This window comes from Chiloscyllium plagiosum, chromosome 4 (genome assembly GCF_004010195.1).
Source record: "Chiloscyllium plagiosum isolate BGI_BamShark_2017 chromosome 4, ASM401019v2, whole genome shotgun sequence".
NCBI classification, from domain to species: Eukaryota; Metazoa; Chordata; class Chondrichthyes; order Orectolobiformes; family Hemiscylliidae; genus Chiloscyllium; species Chiloscyllium plagiosum.
The window spans coordinates 82,782,662-82,802,284 of record NC_057713.1 but is presented as its reverse complement, the minus strand read 5'-3'; the positions used below and the strand labels follow the sequence as shown (position 1 = coordinate 82,802,284).

The 19,623-nt window shown below is 41.5% G+C and overlaps 1 protein-coding gene across 1 annotated transcript in view; it reads right to left on the bottom strand.

The window, feature by feature from the left end:
- The window catches only part of LOC122549157 (grainyhead-like protein 2 homolog), a 153,539-nt gene that overhangs the window by 123,507 nt on the left and 10,409 nt on the right, over positions 1 to 19,623 (bottom strand). The window contains exons 2-4 of the mRNA XM_043688500.1: positions 9,908 to 10,094; positions 9,737 to 9,804; positions 1,889 to 2,303 (exon numbers count right to left, since the gene is read on the bottom strand). Of these exons, the coding sequence (XP_043544435.1) occupies positions 1,889 to 2,303; positions 9,737 to 9,804; positions 9,908 to 10,094 (670 nt within the window). The remainder of the gene's footprint in view (positions 1 to 1,888; positions 2,304 to 9,736; positions 9,805 to 9,907; positions 10,095 to 19,623) is intronic.

Sequence of the window (19,623 nt, the reverse complement as noted above, 5' to 3'; positions counted from 1 at the left end):
CTCAAGGAAACCTAAACACAAACAGAAAGCAGGGCATAACACCAGTGCTTCACCAGAAGCTCACTGACTATGTTACCTAGTATGGTAACGAAACTTCTGAACATGAACTTTCCAGCTCAGCAAGCAAACTTACATCCAGAACCTCAACCTGACCTACAAATCTTCTCAAAACTCGCTAACAACTTCACAATGTTCGTTGAACTTGCTACAGTTAACTGTGATGGACTTTTATTCACAATTTAGTATTGTTTAAAAGTCTGACATCCTTTGTAAAAAAGAATAAATGACCATACGAGAGTTTACATAGGGGGAGTTCATTTGGCCCATCATGTCTATGCTAATCCTCTAAAAGAGCAATGTGCCTAGTCTTATTTCCCTGCAACTTCTTCCTTTTCAGATAAATACCCATTTCCTTTCAGAAGGCCCAAACTGACTCTGCTACCACCATATGGTCATTCAGTTCACTCGAGACTGAATATGACTTTCTTCCCTTATGTCACCATCGTTTTTTTGCCAATTCTCTTTGCCCTCCAATTCCTGATCGCTCCCCCAACATGAACAGTTTCTCCCTGTCTACTCTGAACAGATGATAATTGCAAATATCTCTATCGATCTATATGCTCCCTAATAATGCTTCAAACACAGTCCTGAATTCACAACCACAACAGACAGTGGTTTATCACAGGCTCCAATGCCAGGACAAAATGAGAGTCCCAAGCCCATTGGCCGGCAGCTATTTCACCAAATGCAACCAATAACTTGATCACATCAAGGTAGCTCCCCCCTGGCCTAGCTCAGTGAGCGGTTAACAATTCCAGAGCCTCAAGTGCCTCACTTTGAGATGAAGCAGTCTTGGGGATGGTGAAGGCACACTGATGGAGTTCTGAGAAAATTCCAAGGGTGGAAGAGCCTTCAGAACAGAGGAGAAAGTCCTCTGGCAGGGGGAATTGTTCAGGTGTGGGGGATGGAGGTGGTGTTGGCTTTCCCTTCACGCAGTCCTTTGATGGGTTCCAGAGCCTACAGTACATACCCACCCCAGGTTGCAGCTAGCCTAGCTCCATGGATAGAGAGGTCTCTGCACCAGGCAGGCCTGAAGAGTAGACTCTAGTCTGTGCAGTTTACTGCTCTTAGTCTCAGCTGAATGGCTTTGGTTGCTGCTCAGCAATTGAGTACACACAAGTAACTGTTTACATGTCCACATAGGTGCAGCAATTTTTTTTCTTTTAAAATTTAACATTTATTTTCCCAGCTGCACATTTCCTCAGAAAAGGTTTGCAATAACCCAGATAAGGCAGGATGATGCTTCACTTGGAGTAGGAAGGACAGGTTTAAAAGCCAACACCAAACATCACAGTTTAACATGACAGTTTTCTAAGCCATGAAGCACTATAGTATAGAATTAAAATCAAAATCAACACTAATATTAACTAAGGTGTGCAGTTTAGAAGGCAGTCACAAAGAACCCACTTATGTATGACCAACTGAAGATTGTGGTATGGAAAGAGGATAAGAGTGGTGAACATTAACACACCATATACAATTAGTTCAGTTACTGAAATCCAATATTGTCCTGATGTGACATTAGTCCCTGACAATGATAGACAATGAATTAATGAACAATGGGGTCAATGGCTTTTCAGCCTCTTGAGCCTGTTCCACCATTCAGTCATAGCATGGCTTTTTCAAAACCTCAATCCCATTTATCCATCTTTACCCGATACCCTTAGATAATGAAAACCTATCAGTCATACTCTTGAAACATTCAATCACCACAGCCATATGCTGGGGGGAGTAAGCCCTAATGTATCCAAGTGTACAATGTCCTGCGGAAATGAAGCACATTTTGTAAGCATTCCATAAATCTGTAACTTTCCAAATCACGACTTACTTCTGCTATTCCATCCTTAAACGTTTCACCGTAGCTGCTGTCAGGTGTGCTGCGCTGGTCGTCTTTGAGGTAGTTGGTGTGTGTGACAGTGAACACTTCATACTGGTTGCTGCCAAGGTTCTGTTCAAAGATCACCCCTCTCTGTTCATCGCTCTCGGCTCTGCTATAGTGCACAGTGGGAGTCATTGCCCCTGAGTAGCTGGTAGAGTAACCCTCCGTTTTGATGCTGACCACTGCTACCCCTGCCACTGACACAGGCGCATTCTCAGCTGGATTTGCAGCAAAAGGCTCCCGCTTTGAGGCTTCCAGATGCTCCGGATGTAAAGACAGGTTCACTGGGAGGGACTTAAGAACTTGCACCCGATTGTCATGTACTTCTAGATCGTTCTGACTATCAGCTGACGCAAGGCAATTTCTGATAAATCAAGACACAGGGAAAGAAATGCCATCAGAAGACAAACATTGAAACTAATCCAAACAAAATAACTTAACCTATGCTTACTTAACATGGGGTGGCAGTGACAGAATAAGTTTGCATTCTTAGTTAACCACTTCATTTCATTTAGAAGTTATGCACATGCACAGGCTTTTCTTTGTTGCTTTCTCTAAACTTGTCAACTTGATCTCCAACTCTTAGCCAATGATTTAAGTTTATCCATTGAGTAACTGAGTTACAACTAGAAAGGTCCCAAGTTCAGTCCTTGGTCGGTGTCAAGTTAGTTGGAGTAGTGGCGCTTGGCACCCATGGTTTGGGAAGTAAACAATAACGAGAGACCACAGGAGTGCTCATGTTTGATGCCCAGTTAATGACTCCAGTGAGAATCGCAGTCAAGGATGAGGCTGGACTGGGGTTTGACTGCAATACTCACCCAGTCTTGCCTCTCAAGTAGTTAGTCCTCACTTCCAAAACCCAACTAACCATTAACAACAATGGGAAAGAGAGTGAAAAGAACATTGCTACATTTTTTTTTTTCACAGCACTTACTTGTATCACGTTCTCTACTATAAACCAGCTTCTTAATCTCCTCATATCCCTCCAACTTCACCTCAAAGGACTGGCAATCTGATTCCCACCTGGTTGTCGCTATTTAATACATAAAGTTCCAGACTGGGAAGTGAATTTGGTACCTAATTAGCTTCCCCTCCCAAATCTATCCCCAGATTTCTTGAAATTCCTCCAATCATGTTTCCATCTTTACCACAGAAGTGAAACAGCTCCCAATAAAGTTATTATTGACATCCTATTTGGCTCTGACAAATACAAACTTTCTCTCCTCATCCTTCTTAGCCTGTTCCAGTCTTTGACGCAGTTGACTTGGCTCAGTGGTTGGCCCTGCTGCCTCACAGCGCCAGTGACCCGGGTTCGATTCCAGCCTCGGTCAACTGTCTGTGTGGAGTTGGACAATCTCCCTGTGTCTGTGTGGGTTTCCTCCGGGTGCTCCAGTTTCCTCCCACAATCCAAAGATGTGCAGGTTAGGTGAATTGGCCGTGCTAAATTTCCCATTGTTTAGGGGTAAATATAGGATAATAGGGTAGGGGAATGGGTCAGTATGGACATATTGGGCCGAAGGGCCTGTTTCCACACTGTAGGGATTCTGTGGAAGACTTCATCTTCTTCCAATGCTTCTCACAGTTGTCTAACTTGGTGAATCTGCTCTCACAAGTTTTAAATTGTATTTATCTCATTGTAGCCAGAGAATCATTTGCAATGGCTTCTCTTCTCACACCCACACTTGTCACCCTCAAGGAGGTTTTTTTATTTTCTCATGGAACACTGGCAGGCCAGCATTTATTACCCAATCTAGTTACTGTTGAGTAGGTATTGGTGAGCTGCCTTCTTGAGCTGCTGCCTTCCATATGCTGTAGGTAGACCCAAAGGGAATTCTTTAAAATTCATTCATGGGACGAAGGCCCCACTGGTTAGGACAGCATTTATTACAGATTCCTAACTGCCCAGAGGGCAATTAATAGCCAACCACATTGCTGTGGAGTCACTTGTAGGCTAGACCAGGATAAGGATGGCAGTTTCTTTCTCTAAAGGACATAAGTGAACCAGATTTTTCTTGAATTCAAATCCCACCATCTGCCTTGGTGGATTTTGAACACAGGTACCAAGAACATTAGCTGGGTCTCTGGATTAACAGTCCAGTGATAATATCATGAAGCCTACAAAGCCTTAGCTCTCTTTTATTTTTCATCTACCTCGTCCTGCCTCTCAGTAATGGTATCCAAGAGCACAGAGTGGGTTTTCTTATGCACATTGACAACACCACCACTCGAATCTCCCACTATGGCTAGTTGAGGGTTGCAAACTCTGGCTGAACAGAATATAGACCATAGAATACTACAGCACAGGAATAGACCCTTTGGCCCACCATGTCTGCACCATTCTAAACCAATCCCATCTGCCACTATTCCCTGCCTGGTCAGATGTCTATATAAATGTTCCTCCTTAAAGGGACAACACTGGCTAGTCTCCAGTCTTCTGGGACCTCATCTTTGGATAACGAGATTACAAAGATTTCTGTTTAGGCCCCAGCAGTGGTTCCGCCCTTGACTTCTTAGTATCCTGGAATAGATCCCACCAACCCTGGGGACTTACCTATCTGAAAGCTTTTCAAGACACCCAACACCACCTCCTTCTAATTATCAACATGCCCCAGAATATCAACTTACCCCTCCCTAAGCTTACCAAGTGCATGTCCTTTTCCTTGGTGAATACCGATGTAAAGTAATCACTTCTTTGGAATCGACACATAATTTCCCTCCTTTTTCCAGGAGTGGACCTGCCTCTTCCCTAGCTACCCTCTTAGTCCTAATATACATTTAAAATGCCTTGGGATTCTCTTTAACCCTGCTTGCCAAGGACATTTCCCATCTCCTAAAGTTCTTTCCTGATTCTTTTAAATTCCTCAAAGACCTTGTGTACTTTCAGTTTCTTAAACTTTACGTATGTTTCTTTTCTCTTTTTGATTAAACTTTCAATATCTCTTGTCATCCAATGTTCCTGAATTCTGCCTGCCTTGTCTTTGATATTCATAGGAACATGATGGTCCTGAAAGCTGATCAACCAGCTTTTAAAAGACTCCCATATGGCAGTTGTGAATTTACCTTCAAACAGCCACCCCCAATTTAATTTCTCCAGTTCCTGCCTTGTATTCGTAATTAGCCTTCCTCCAATTTAGCACTTTCAGCCGAGAACTAGTCTTATGCTTATCCATAACTATCTTAAAACTTACTGCGTATGATCACTGTTCCCAAAATGCGATACTTCCCCCCCCCCCGAAACTGAATGCTTCAAGAAATGTCATCACATGTCTTTGCACCTTCAACATCAGCTCCTACCATTGGCCAGTCAATGTCAATGATTATGAACAGCGTTTTAACATGTCCTGGTCTTAACTTTTAAAAATATGGCTATCCTAACGTCTTGCAATGATGAAGCAGCTGCACATCTGTAGGACTACACGAGTGCAATCACTCCAAATTTCATTTGATACTTTGGAGCATTTTCATTCCCCTTCATATCAGCGAGATCCTTACAGGTCAGCAATTATGTTCTCTAGCCTGTCTGTTGTCAGAAAAAAATTATACTTTGTAATGTGGAATATTTTGGGAATAATCATGCATTGTTTGGCACCAGTTTGACTCCAGGAAAATTACATTGCTAAAATAGAGACCAGAGACTCAATCTGAAATCTAGAAATCCGATTTTCCCATTGGAATTGTAGAGATCTACAGCACAGAGAAAAGTTCTTCAGCCCATTGAGTCTGCGCCAGCCAAAAGCAAGTACTGAACTATTCTAATCCCAAAGTTTATGTGCATTTGTGGTCTATTGAGTTTGTCCAATTTAAACAAAAAAAAATGACCAATGGGTCCTCAAGCCTGCTCTTCCATTCAATGTGTTAGTGAACCTTCAGCATCAACTCCTTTCTGTTCCCCATATCCCTTAATTCCCCCAAATGATCGAAAATCTGTCACAGCTCTGTAGGTCAGTGCATGAGATATGGATTTACAAGTTTTTTAAATGATTAGTGACAGCCAGGGCAGGGATGTTCAGCATTTTGTCTCGATTGATTTCACAATGCAGTTACGCACCTCTAAATCCAGAAGAAAGCTTCGGTTCCCATTTTGAGGCACTTTCACCAGGCAACAGTATTACCCAGATGTGCACACCAAATAAGGCCAATATTGTGTGTAATGATACAAGTGTATGAGTAGAAATAATTAGAAAAGTAAAATTGCACTATACTTATTCGGAATTTATTTTGGAAGGAATTCCATTGAATATTGGTGATTGGGAGTGCCACTGAACTAGTAACCAAGAGCCCAGGCTATAGATCTGCAGACGTTGTTTCAAATCCCACACAGCCAGCAGTGGAATTACTCAAATCAGTTAACAGATGTGGAATCAAAAGCTAATCTCAGTAATGGTGACCATGAAACCATAGTCAATTATTGTAAAATTCTATCTGGTTCACTCATACGCTGTAGGGAAGGAAATCTGCATCCTTAACCTGGTCTAGATTACAAATCTGACTCCAGACACATTGCAATGTGGTTAACTCTGAACTGCCCTTTGCAACAGCTACTGGTTCAAGGGAAATTACAGATGAGCAATTAATGCTGGCCTCGACAGCAATGCCTACATTCCATGAAAGAACGAAGAAAACATAACACAGGTAATTGTAATCAGAAATCGTCCATTTTCAAACTTCCAAATTGAGTTCTGAAGGATGATATCTGCCTTGAATTCTGTCACTCTCTTCAGATGCTGCCAGGCCTGTTGTGTTTCTGCAGTATGTGTTGCTTTGATTTTAGTAGAACCTATTAGCTCATTGCACTTTTATTGATTAAAGCAGATGATTTTTTGGGAACCAATCATTTGCTTCCAATTTTAACCACCACATTAAATGAAAGAATGTATTGCAAAGCAAATTACTTATCTCAGTCTTAGTTTTATTCACATCTTGATGATAAAACTTCTCTAGAGATAAAGATAAAGTAAGTGTGAATGGGCCTACTAAATGCATTACTTTGCATTAATGCTGATCTTTTGTTTGACTGAAGGCATTAATATCCTTTAAATCATTAACAGATTACCACAGTAAGCAGGATATTCACGTAATTTGAATAACAAAGTGGTAATTTTGTAGGCAGTGTTGGAAGGAACCTATTAAATACTGTCTACATTCTCTGCATTCATTTTACTTCATACACGGCTATTTTTACCAGGGGAAATGGAATGAATCAGATACATTAGCTGCTCGTCTGACATTCAATGAGTAGATGCATTAGGTACGCATATGAAAAAAGTAATCGACAATCTATCTCTGTCTTTTAAGGAAAGAAATTCCAATGACTCCAGATAGGCAATCCCCTTATTTTAAAAACTATAATCCCTATTTATAGATTCGCTCACATGAGGAGACATTCTTTCCACATCTACCTGGTCAAGTCCTCTCAGGATCTTATATTTTTAAATTAAGTTACCTCAGAGTCATAAAAGCCATAAAACCTAACCTCTCACTGTGTAGTTTTACTTTACACAATCCTGAACTTCAGTTCACTGAACTTTTTTTAAGTTTTTGCACTTTGAAGAAATATATAGCTTCTGTAAGTCTTGCAATAGATCTTTAAAGACTATCCATTGCCCACGTACAGTCATGCCTTTTTGTATATGTTTTCCGAATCTAATTCAGTCAATTGTGCCTCATGCTTTTATTTATCCCCTTAGTCAAATTTAACACCCTTGCATCAGAATGAAAAACAATGAGGTTTTTCACTTTGGTAGGAGACATAGATGTGCAGAGCATTTCTTAAATGGAGAGAGGTTAGAAAGTATAGATATACAAAGGGGCCTAGGTGGTCTTGACCAACTTCCCTCATTCCTGAAGAAAGGCTAATGCCCGAAACGTCGATTCTCCTGTTCCCTAGATGCTGCCTGACCTGCTGCGCTTTTCCAGCAACACATTTCCACCTCCCCAATAAATCACTAAGGGCTAACATGCAGGTGCAGCAGAGTATTAGCAAGGTTAATGGAATGTTCACCTTTACTGCAACAGGCTTTGAAGACAGGAGGTCTTGCTTAGGTTGGAGAAGAACTTGGATAGACCACACCTTAAGTATTGTGTGCAGTGTTGGTTTTCTCATCTCGGAAAAGATACTATTGCCAAAGATGGAGAGCAACAAAAGTTCACTCGTCTTGTTCTGAAGGTGATAGCAAAGTCCTCTGAAGAGAGATTGGCAAAGTGGGCTTGTATTCTCAAGAGTTTCAAAACTTTTCAAACTTCCAAAATATTTAAAAAAGATAGACAGGATAGATGCAGATGAGGTATTGCCCCTGGTTGGGGAGTCTAGATTCAGGGATACAATTAAAAAGGGAGATGGCACTTAGATCGGAGATGAGGTGGGTTTTTTTATACTCAGAGGTTGTGATCCTTTGGAATTCTCCACCCAAGAGGGCTGTGGAAGTTTAGTCTTTGAATATGTTCAAGGTAGTCATTGTTGGTTGCCTGATTACCAGTGACACACAGGGTTATGGCGATGGGGTAAGTAAAAGGCACTGAAGTGTTCAATCAGCCATGATCATATTGAATGGTGGAGCAAGTTCAATACATTGAATGGCCTACTCCTGTTTCAATCTTATATAGACCAATAAAGTATTGGCTTTGAGTTAAAGCCCATTTAGCAAGCTGAATCCAGTTGGAATGGGAAAGGAAACTGCAGTCAAATCAAGTCGTCATTGTCTTACCAGACCATAGGGCTGCTTGCTCATTAGAGACAGATGACAGATGATGATTTAATCTGAGGGCCACCACACCTCAGGAGAGTGCTCATAGTAACCTCAGTCAGTGTGGGAGTTCACATCAGCATCACACCGGGGTTCTCAAACCAACCCCGTCCAGCCAACTGAGCTAAATCTGGATAGTGACAAGCTTCTTGAGTATTGTTGGAACTCCACCCATCCAGGCAAGCAGGGAATATTCCACCACACTCCTGACTTGTGGCTTGTAGATGGTGGGCAGGATCTGGGAATTCAGGAGGTGATTTACTTGCGGTAGCATTCCTAGCCTCTGACCTGCTTTTGTAATAAGTTAAATTTTGGTGGTAGCCAGATTTGCACAGTTCACCGATCAGCTGATAGTTATAGGAGGGGAGATTCCCCTTCGTATGAAAGGTAAAGAGAGTGAACAGTTATGGAGCAATCTAGTCAAACACCTGGTCATGTGAGTGCACTTTGAAGAAAGCCTCCTCTTCTGTGAAGGGAAGAAATTTCCATTATTAAGTGTGGAATGATGGTTCACTGTGAAAACCACAGTATACACCTCACCCTGTTCACTGTTCTCAGTCCTCTGTGAGATAGAAAAGTCTTATTCACCATAAAAGATAATACAATGCCTAATGTTGGTATCAACGTATTAGTAAAAGCTTGACTGTATTTCATTTGAGTTGTTGCAGGGAAGGGACACTGGCCTGCACTTCTCACTCTCCCTGTTGATACCATTATGTTGGTCTGATCTGCAATAGTCTCACACTAGGCTGAGTCATACGATACACTTGGGCATTTTCCTATATTTGAATATGCTGTACTCTCTGTGAATCATGAGCAACCCCTCTTATGCAGCTGCACAAAACCTTTCTGGATAGTGGAGGATAGCAATATATTCAGACAAGCAACATTTTCAAAGAGATGCTCACTTCCGTCTTTCCAAACAGTACTAGGCACCACTGGAACCTTGACCAGGAATTCATAATGCCACCAATTCATCCTTCCCTACCCAACCCTTATCCCGCTTCACATACTCACATAGTCACCAAACCAAAATGATTGCAAATAAATATACCTTTTTTCTTGGTCATCTGGTGCATCAGCTGCTTTACCAATTGGCATGTGTCTCTTGTCCCGAGGGACCTAGAACAACAGAACAAAATCCATGTATATAGTAACTGGGGGGAGTGTTCTGGAAGGGAAGACTGAATGGAAATGAGTAACTAGTATTTATTAACATTCAGACCTTGTAGTAATCGTACAACAATCCTAAGGCGGCAGCACTGTCTTCATCTCCATTGATGCTCATCATCGCTTTTGTGGCAGCTGTCAAGGGGTTTTCGAGGTATGACTTCCAGGCCTCATCTTCACTTGTGTACGCACGTCTGGGATGGAGGTTTGTGTCATTCTGTAATACTACCACCAAGCGCTTACTGCAGACAAAATAAAAAATCAGCTCAATTGCTGTTCACTTTATCATATTGTGTACACGGTAAGAGAGTGCAGTGGTTATAATAATAGACCCCCAACCAGAGGTCACAATATCAAATTGTAGGATAACAAGTTGTGGAAATGACTTCAAAAAATATAGTCATTTTGAATATTGGCACCAGAGAAAGCATAAAAAAAATCAGTACAAAGCCTGCTGGGTTATTTTAAAAGCGATCGCTGCTACCCAATCTGACTCAGACACGATTCCGAACAAACTACTCAGTTGCAAAACCAAATGCATCACCTTCTCAGGGTAACTGGAGGCCAACAATAAAGCATAGTCTTATCACCACAATCACATCCTAAGAACAAACATGTTAAAGATAGTGTAATTGAAATTTGTCTTTAAATAAGCCTTGTAATGGAAGTGAACAATATTGGGCACACCACATACAGAGACGCCGATAAGACAGTGGCTAATTTGCACTCCTGCTTAAGGAATTGTTCAATCGTAGCAACATTGTATATCGTGGGAACAATACTTCTTGAAATGGTTTACGGTGTGTATTAGTGAGACTGGGCTTGTTCACAGAATTAGTTGCCAACACAAAAACATAGATACTGGAGGTATAATGTGACGACACTTGTAGTAGTGCCCAAAACAAAATTTGAAGAAATCCAGATCAGATATGACTATGAAATTGGGCTTGATCATGCCCATTATAAATGACAGGTGCCCTAGCCTGATCAATTTGGTCTCCATTGTATGTGCATATGTTTCTGCCATGAAATGTGCCAGACAACAGATTGAAGGCATCAGTGGCACATTGTAAAGCTCAGTAAACATGTGCAGGTGTGGTCAGAGTACAATACCAATGCAGCTGCTATTTTGGAGCTCTAAGTCCAAGCTGAACATGCATTAAGCATCAGGAAGAAACTCACCCTCTCCAAAGTTCGGGATTATCAACTACTGACAGCACACCTGCAGGCTGATTTCTTCTAGTTGTTACTGAAATTCTACAAAGAATAGCTTGGGCTGCAAATATGAAAAGGAAGATATGTGAAAAGCAGTGAAGGAAATCTATCCTGACCTCAAGGGTTCTGCACAAACCAGCTCCTGCCAGACACAGTGCCACTCCCTGCTTTACATCTTTGGGACAATGAGTAGAGGTCATGCAGAACTACACAAGTTGTCAGAAGAGGGAGGAACACAAGGGGAACAAGAGGAACATATAGAATTGGGAAAAAAATAAGAGGAAACCTGGATAGCCCTTTTCTATATGGGAGGAACATGAAGAACTACGAGTAAGATGCAAGTAATTATGATGCCAATTCCTCATTCTACAGAAGACCCACTTTTCCCCTTCTTACTGTTTCTGAATGTATTATCGGCCTGAAATTATAATAAAAGCCAAAGTAAGGTAATCATCTGAACCAAATTTATACATGAAATCATTACATAGTGCCTACAAGAGTACAGTGACTACACTTACACACTTCCCTAGGCAGAATAAACAAAAGAAGGATATTCTCAATGACCAGGGAGTCCAGAACTAGGGGTTACAGTCTAAGAATACAAGGTGAGCCATTTAGCACTGAGATGAGAAGAAATATCTTCACCCAAAGAATGGTAATCCTGTGGAGTTCTCGGCTTTGGAAGGGGTTAAGGCCAAAACATTGATTTTTTTCAAGTAGCAATTAGATATTGTTTTTAGGGATCAGAGGGTGTAAGAGAAAGTGGGAATCAGAATCTGAGTTGGATGTTCAGCCAAGATCGTGGTGACTGGCAGAGTGAGCGCCAAAGGCTGAATGGCCTACTCCTGCTCCTATTTTCTATGTTCTATGTTTCTAGTGCCTAGTTTCTGTGTGCCTTTTCTCATTCTCCAATTCTGTGCCAACCAACTGGCTGGGTAAAGGTGGCTGAGAAAAGTTTAATTTACCAGAATGATTTCAGTGGGGAGACTGCAGATGAGGAGGGAGATGGTGGGGAGATCTTGTAGGACACCCTCAAGCAGCTGTGGGCCTAGAACACCTAGCTTCAGAATGCACCACCACTGGTATGGGCTACAGTAAGGATAGTGCAAAAGTGGCAGGGGTGTGAGTACAAAGGCTATTTTCTTGGAGGAGCATGGTAGTCCAAATAGCTACCAAAGCTCCCTTTGGGTAGTATTGTACCATCATCAATACTCAAAATTAGTTGGAAGGGCAGATTGCTACACTACGTAGGAACACAGCAGTCCCCTTTGAAAACTGGCACCTGCGACCATGTTGGCAGCAGCAGCTTGAGACAGAGAGCTGGCATCACTTCGATTGTAGTAAGCTGACCCTGAGAGATTTCAGTCTGAGCTGCCACTGCAAGAGTCATTGAATCACAGAGATGTACAGCACAGAAACAGACCCATCAGTCCAACTTGTCCATGCCGACCAGATATCCTACCCAGTCTGGTCCCACCTGCCAGCACCCGGCCCATATCCCACCAAACCCTTCCTATTCATATACCTACCCAGATGCCTTTTAAATGTTGCAATTGTACCAACCTCCACCACATCCTCTGGCAGCTCATTCCACACACGCACCATCCTCTGCGTGAAAAACCTGCCCCTTAGGTCTCTTTTATATCTTGCTCCTCTCACCCGAAACCTACATCCTCTACTTCTGGACTCCCCTACCCCAGGGAAAAGACCTTGTCTACTTACCCTAGTCATGCCCCTCACAATTTTATAAACCTCTATAAGGTCACCCCTCAGCCTCCGACGCTCCAGGGAAAAACAGCTCCAGCCTATTCAACCTCACCTTATCGCTCAAATCCTGCAACCTCAGCAACATCCTTGTAAATCTTTTCTGAACCCTTTCAAGTTTCACAAGATACTTCTGATAGGAAGGAGTCCAGAATTGCACACAATATTCTAAAAGTGGCCTAACGAATGTCCTGTACAGCTGCAACATGACCTCCCAACTCCTGTACTCAATACTCTGACCAATAAAAAAGCATACCAAATGCCTTCTTCACCATCCTATCTACCTGCGACTCTATTTTCAAGGAACTAGGAACCTGTACTACAAGGTCTCTTTTTTTAAAAACACTCCCTAGGACCTTACCATTAAGTGTATAAGTCCTGCTCTAATAATTTGCCAATCTAAATAGTCATTCACGCTCAGGAAGGTTGCCTAACAGGACTACTTTAACTTGTAGCTTTTCCAGGTCTTCAAACAGCTATTTGAGAGGGGATTTTGTTTTCATTCAGAAGAGTTATTTTATAATTGCCTCATTCAGTTCTCCCCTGCCCCCGGCCCAAAATTCTATCTGTAAACCTTCTCTAACCTGGACTTGTCTGTGCCCTCTACAACAGAACCCATTGGGTGGATCATAGAGTTCCTGTTAATGAGCACATAAAATCAAGTAGGGAGCCTGCTCGTCTCCCTGCCCACCACCACCCTCCAGCTATTGGGATGGGGTGCTGGCCTTGGATGGCACACTGCCACGTTCCCTTAGTAAATCAACTGAGACCTTGAAGTGGAGAGTGGGATAATAGTGCCCCAAAAAATTCAACTCCATTTGTAAACTCTGGCTCACCTGAATAGCTCATGTCGTGTGCCTGGCTGCAACCCACTCCTACATCTCACCGAGCAAGTACCCTATATCAGAGTGATCCTCCAACTCTCACAGTGACGCTACCGGAATTGTTGGCTGCAAAGGAGGTGATGGCTAGTGATCACGTACCTTCATTACTGTTGTCTCCTTAATGTTTTCACCATGTCAGGCTAGATTTTGCACTCTAGCTGCCTGACAGGGTAAAGTACAGGCTAATACTGTGGTTAGGGGAACAAAGAGAGCCAAGAACAACATGCTTATACCGGTGCTTCCCAAATATTTTCCCTTCAGTGACCCCATTTTGAGGCTTGAAATGGTGACCACCCTCCGAGAAGATCGGAGCCGCAGGACAATTGTACAACTGTTGTACCTCAGGGTCAGATCTCGCAATTCCAAAATTTCAGCTCGTGACTGAACTTTGGGAAAGCCTGGTTCGAAGTAGCTGGAGGCTGTAAATAAGGAGGAAGTGGAGGATGAGAAGAAATGGGATGCGAGAACAGGGATTTGTTCTGATGATACTGTTCTATTCAAGTGTCAAGCCTGCTGCTGAACTTGGGTTCAGCTGTTGTGCTTGCAATAGTGAGTCTGTGACTGACAGCTGCCAGTTGGTGTAAGCTGTGCAATGTGGGTATAAGTGTTAGAATGTGTGAGGGTGTGATGCAGCATTGAGTGTTAGGTATGAACCCTGACTGTTAGAGAGCGTTGATAGGCGACTGAGGTAGGTCATTTTTGAGCAAATAACTTCGAATTAAAGGCCAACTGACAATCTGGCCTTTAAAGACACAAGGTTTTTTTTAAAATTGGTAAATTAAATTAGACCTGAATGACACATGGGTGCAAGGTTAATAGGGTTAAGGTTAGACAAAGGTTAAGATGTTCCACTGTTTTGAGGTCCTTGAGTAGATTCAGACAGCCACAGTGCAACAGTTCTTGATTTCAAAACTTCAAGAATCCATTAAACTAAAAGAACACCTTATTTAGAGCTTAGGAGGGTTAAGACTGGAAAAATTAAAGAATTAAAGACTTATTACAGTGTCAGACCAAACTCAAAATGTTAACCCCGTTTCTCTCTCCACAGATGCTGCCAGCATTCCAAATTTCAGATTTCCAACAGCCGCAATATTTTGCTTTTAAACTTAAAGAAGTATAAACATAAACTAGGCAGAGGGACAGGTGGGAGAGTAAGAGTGACAGGAAGGTGAGAGGGCTGACACAGTAGGGAGGAGGCACAGTAAAGAATCCACAAGGAACCTCCTCTCAGCTATTCAACTATTCATTCTCACAAGAAATACTAAACCGATTAGGAGAGTTCGAACCTGCATGAAATTAGAAGGTATCATGTTTGGGCTGAAAGATGATTTTAAAAACATTTAGCTATGGAGCATCAGAATCAAACACTGACTTTTCAAAAGGTCTGTATGAAAATTGATGTGAAAAATATTTACGCATGAGGAGAAATCTGGCCACAGAATACATGGACTTGCACTTCGAATTTTCTTGCAAGCAGAATGGAATAAAAGCAAGGTGATTTTGCTTCATCTACACAGGGCATCAATAAGACTTGGAGTACGGTATCCTCCAGTGTCTCCTCATTTGAGAATGGATGTAAACACATTGGAAGCTATTACTACACCATTACTTGGAATGGATGAGGAAAGTTTGGACTGGTTAGGCTTCTATCTGCTGGTGATTAGAAGAGTAAGGGGCAACTTGATTTTGTTATGTAAAAGTCTGAGGGAATAGAAGGGGGGACATTTGGAGAGGACATTTCTTCTTGTATCAAAATCTAGAGCTAGGGTCACTTTGTAAAACAAAGGGTCACCCATTTAAGCCAGAGATAAGAAGAATGTTTATTGTCATGTCGGATCATGAGTCTTTGGAGCTGTGATCTTCAAAAGGCAGTACAAGCAGATGCTTTGAGTATATTTAGACAGAGGTGGATGAGCGTCTTGACAAGCAAGGAGTTGCAAGGTTTCTGTGTAGGTGGGAATGTGGAGTAATCAGATCAGTCAGGGTCTTACTGTATGGTGGAACAACCTCAAGTTGAGTGAATGGTTTACTCCTTCTCCTCATTTGATTATTTGTATGTTCATATTTGAGTATTTGATCATGAGTAGTACCATACCATTTCCTGTTAGGGTGATGCACACAAAATAACTAACAATTTTTTTGCTTAATTCAGTTAAAACTGGCAGTTCTAGGTCTCAAGACAATCCAACTACAATTAATATATTATTTAATAAGGAAAACCAACTGGAATAGAAAGAAAAAAAAAGAGATGAAATGAACAAATGTCAAACTACAGGAAGCAGATTAGTAGACCACAAAAGTACAAATTTTGCGGGGCTTTTCAATTATAGAGATAAGTAGCTAGAGTGGAGGCTTAGAAAGTTCCAGAGGACAGGACCGTTGTGCGTAAAAGTTTTCCCACCAACAGTGTGTGAAGAGAGGACGGGATGCACAAAGTTAAGACACCAAAGGGAAAGGATGCAACTCAGGACGATGTTGCAGGAATAGTGTGGTCTAAGGCCATCAAGAGTTTGAATACAGAGGATTTTACATTGAAGTGTATATCAGCACAATAGAGGCAGTGATTTAACTTTGGTCACATTGGAATTTTAATTGAATTAAGCAAAATTATGTTGGCCTTTCTGTAGAAGACCATAAGACACCGGAGCAGAAATAGGCCAGTCAGCCCATCGAGTCTGTTCCACCATTCAAGGAGACCCTGGCTAATCCGATAAATTTCATCTTCACTTTCCTGCCTTTTCCCCAAACCCTTGATTCCATCACTGATTATCTATCGCAGCCCTGAATGTATGTAGTTGCCCAGGCTTGATTAGCCCCTGTGGAAAGAGTCACCCACAAGATTCACATTAGAAGGTAAGAATTATACAGGTTCCAGACTCGCATTAAAACTTAAAAATTGAGTTTCTTATCTTAATTCAAAATATAACAGGTTTCAATTATATTGTTTTGATTTGCTAGAAAAAATATGCTTCTGAATATGGCTCATACTGAACTCAAAACATTAACTCTGGTTTTCTCTGCACAGATATTGCCAGTCCTATTGAGTTTCCCCAACATTCCCTATGCTTGTTACCTCAAAATGGAGCTTCCCTTCCAGTCTCCTTCTACCTTAGCAACAGCCACCACTCTCAGTTGGACTGTCGAGGTGCCCTTGCATTGGGCCTGTAGCAACAGGAAGCTGCCTGCAATGCTCAACAGCACAGTGAACGTGCAGCCAGCCATTAGGAGGCCAGCCACCAGGAAAACAAAAGTGCATACTCGGGAGCCCTGTTTAGTCCTGACATTGGCTCCCGAAGCCCACTGGAAAACCCCTCCTCCAAAGATTGGGCGATTTGCCCTTCTTGACTCAGTTGCACGAATCAATGATACCACTCCTACAAATCTCATAATTCCCCTCCCGACTCACAGCTCAGATCAGCTGACTCAGCACAACATGAAAGGAACCCGACATCCAACCATTCCACTTAGCTCAATAATGATAAGCCATGAACCATTGAAAAAATAATTAAGCCTAGTATTAATCAACTGCTAACTCCTTAAGATGTAAAGGAGAACATTGATCGAAGCTGATATAATGGTGATGGGGTAGGTTTTCAGGAAGCTTTGTTGTGCTATGTCTTTAACCATTTTCCATTAAGCTAGGCTGTATTATTCCTCTTCGCCTGCTGAATATACTGCTGATTAGTGACATGGAATAAATGTGCATGTGTAATTACAAGTTAAAAGTCACACAACACCAGGTTATAGCCCAACAGGTTTATTTGGAGGCACTCGCTCTTGAAGTGCTGCTTCTTCACTTCTTGCATAGGCAACTTCCACTGCTTTCTGAAGAGACAACCACCTGGTGAAGAAGCAACTCCCCAAAAGCTACTGCCTCCAAATAAACCTGTTGGAGTATAACCTGGTGTTGTGTGATTTATTTTTAAACTTTGTCCATCCCAATCCAACGCTGGCACTTCCACATTTGCCCCAGTAATAGATGTTCCCATGAGTGAGAGCTGACAACACAACATTAAGCTCTGGCAAGAACTTGGCAATTTCACGTGGATATTTAGATTTCCAAGTTGCATTTTTGCAATATCAGGGCAGCTAACCATATTAAAGTGGCATTAAAGGAAAATCCAGGCAAGAGACAATGGAAGAGCATTGGTAAAACACATCATGCTACAACAAAGGGTAGCCATCTCAAGCTCATACATTTTTGGAGATTCATCACATGACATCCCGCCCAGGCAAATAGCCTTTAGCCTGCCTACAGCTACCTGACTCCAGCTAGCATAAGTCAAATAAAGGAAACTGTTTAAAAATAAAAGAGTAGTTTTTAAGTAGCATTAGGACTTTTCTCCTCGGTTACTCACAGCTAACTGCCCCGAAGGTCTAGACGATGAAGGTATTGCTCACGGTAGCACTGAACTCTTGAGAATATGCAGGTGAGACAAGACCTGCAAGTCTAGTTAACACTGGGGGGAAAGTAAAGGGCTTCAAGAGGACATAGATTGTCTGGTGAAATGAATGGATACGTGGCAGATAAAATTAGTGCTGTAACAGTGTCAGGCTCTATATGTTGTTAGAAGCATGAAGAAAGACAATATATGCTAAATTAGGCAAGTGGTTTGGTGGTAATGCCACTGAACCAGTAATCTAAAGGTCTTGACTCAGGGGCACAAGCTCAAATTCCATGACAGCAGCTGATGGAATCTGAATTCAATTAATGAATAAACCTTGTGTCTATTCTTCTTCAAACAGCAATAGCTAAGGAGATATTTGATATGGGTGTCTGACTCTTAGCTACCCTTTGGGCAATTAGGGATGGGCAACAAATGCTGGCATAGCCAGCAACACCCATATCCCATGAATTGTTTTAAAAGACAACTCACTTAATATCCATCAATGGTCAAACCTCAGGAACCGTGTTGAGATCAAACTAATATATCAAGGATTTAACTGGAGTAAATAAAAATAAACCAATTCCAGTGACTGAAAGATCGCGAGAGGGATAGGTTTAAGGTCATTGGCAAAAACCAGAGACGACGTGAGTTCAGTGCAGTGTTCAAACTGATCACGTTTTTACAATAGCAAGGACCATTACATGATGTGAGACTTACAACTTTTTTTTAAAACAGTAAATGCTCCTGAAATGTGGAGAAGGTCTTTAGACTGTCAACATGCAAAGTCATCTAAATCCTCCTCCCCTTAAAAATTAGGAAGCACTCTGTGTCACGGAGCTGAAAAATATCAACCTGTGAAGCTACTTCAACATCCAGCCCTTTAAAAACTAAAACAAAATTCTGTCAACGAGTAAAAAAAGCAAATCCGGTCTTACAGTTATAATAGCTATTCTTGACATCAGTGTAAGTGTTATATAATGACATTATTAATACTTGGTCACTTTCCACAATATATAGTTTTATCTCTGTAGGTGGTTCTAAATTCACTTACGATTCAGATTAAAAATGTTATTAAAGGTTTAGTTGTCTTTGATGTGGTGTTGTTAATATCATATTGATCAAGGGATTAAGTACTTTGGGTGGATTTATAAGTTTTGAATGGGCTTCCAAGATACAAGGGTCCTTTGTTAAATTAGAAAGTCCATAATAGATATTGAGAGCTTTGTTGGATAGTGTGTGATTTGGCTTTTTTAAAATGTCGAAGGGATATGGGTGTTCATTATCCATCTTTTATTATCCAGTATTTATTATCCATCTTTAATTCCCCAAAGGACAATTAAGAATCAACCACATTGCTGTGGTCCAGACCAAGTAAGGATAGCAGATTTCCATCCCTGAAGCACATTAGTGAACTAGCTAGATTTTTACAATGATTGGTACGGTTACATGGTTGCTTTATTCCAAATACTTACTGAATTAAATTTTACTATCATGGTGAGTTTCAAACGGATATTGCAGAA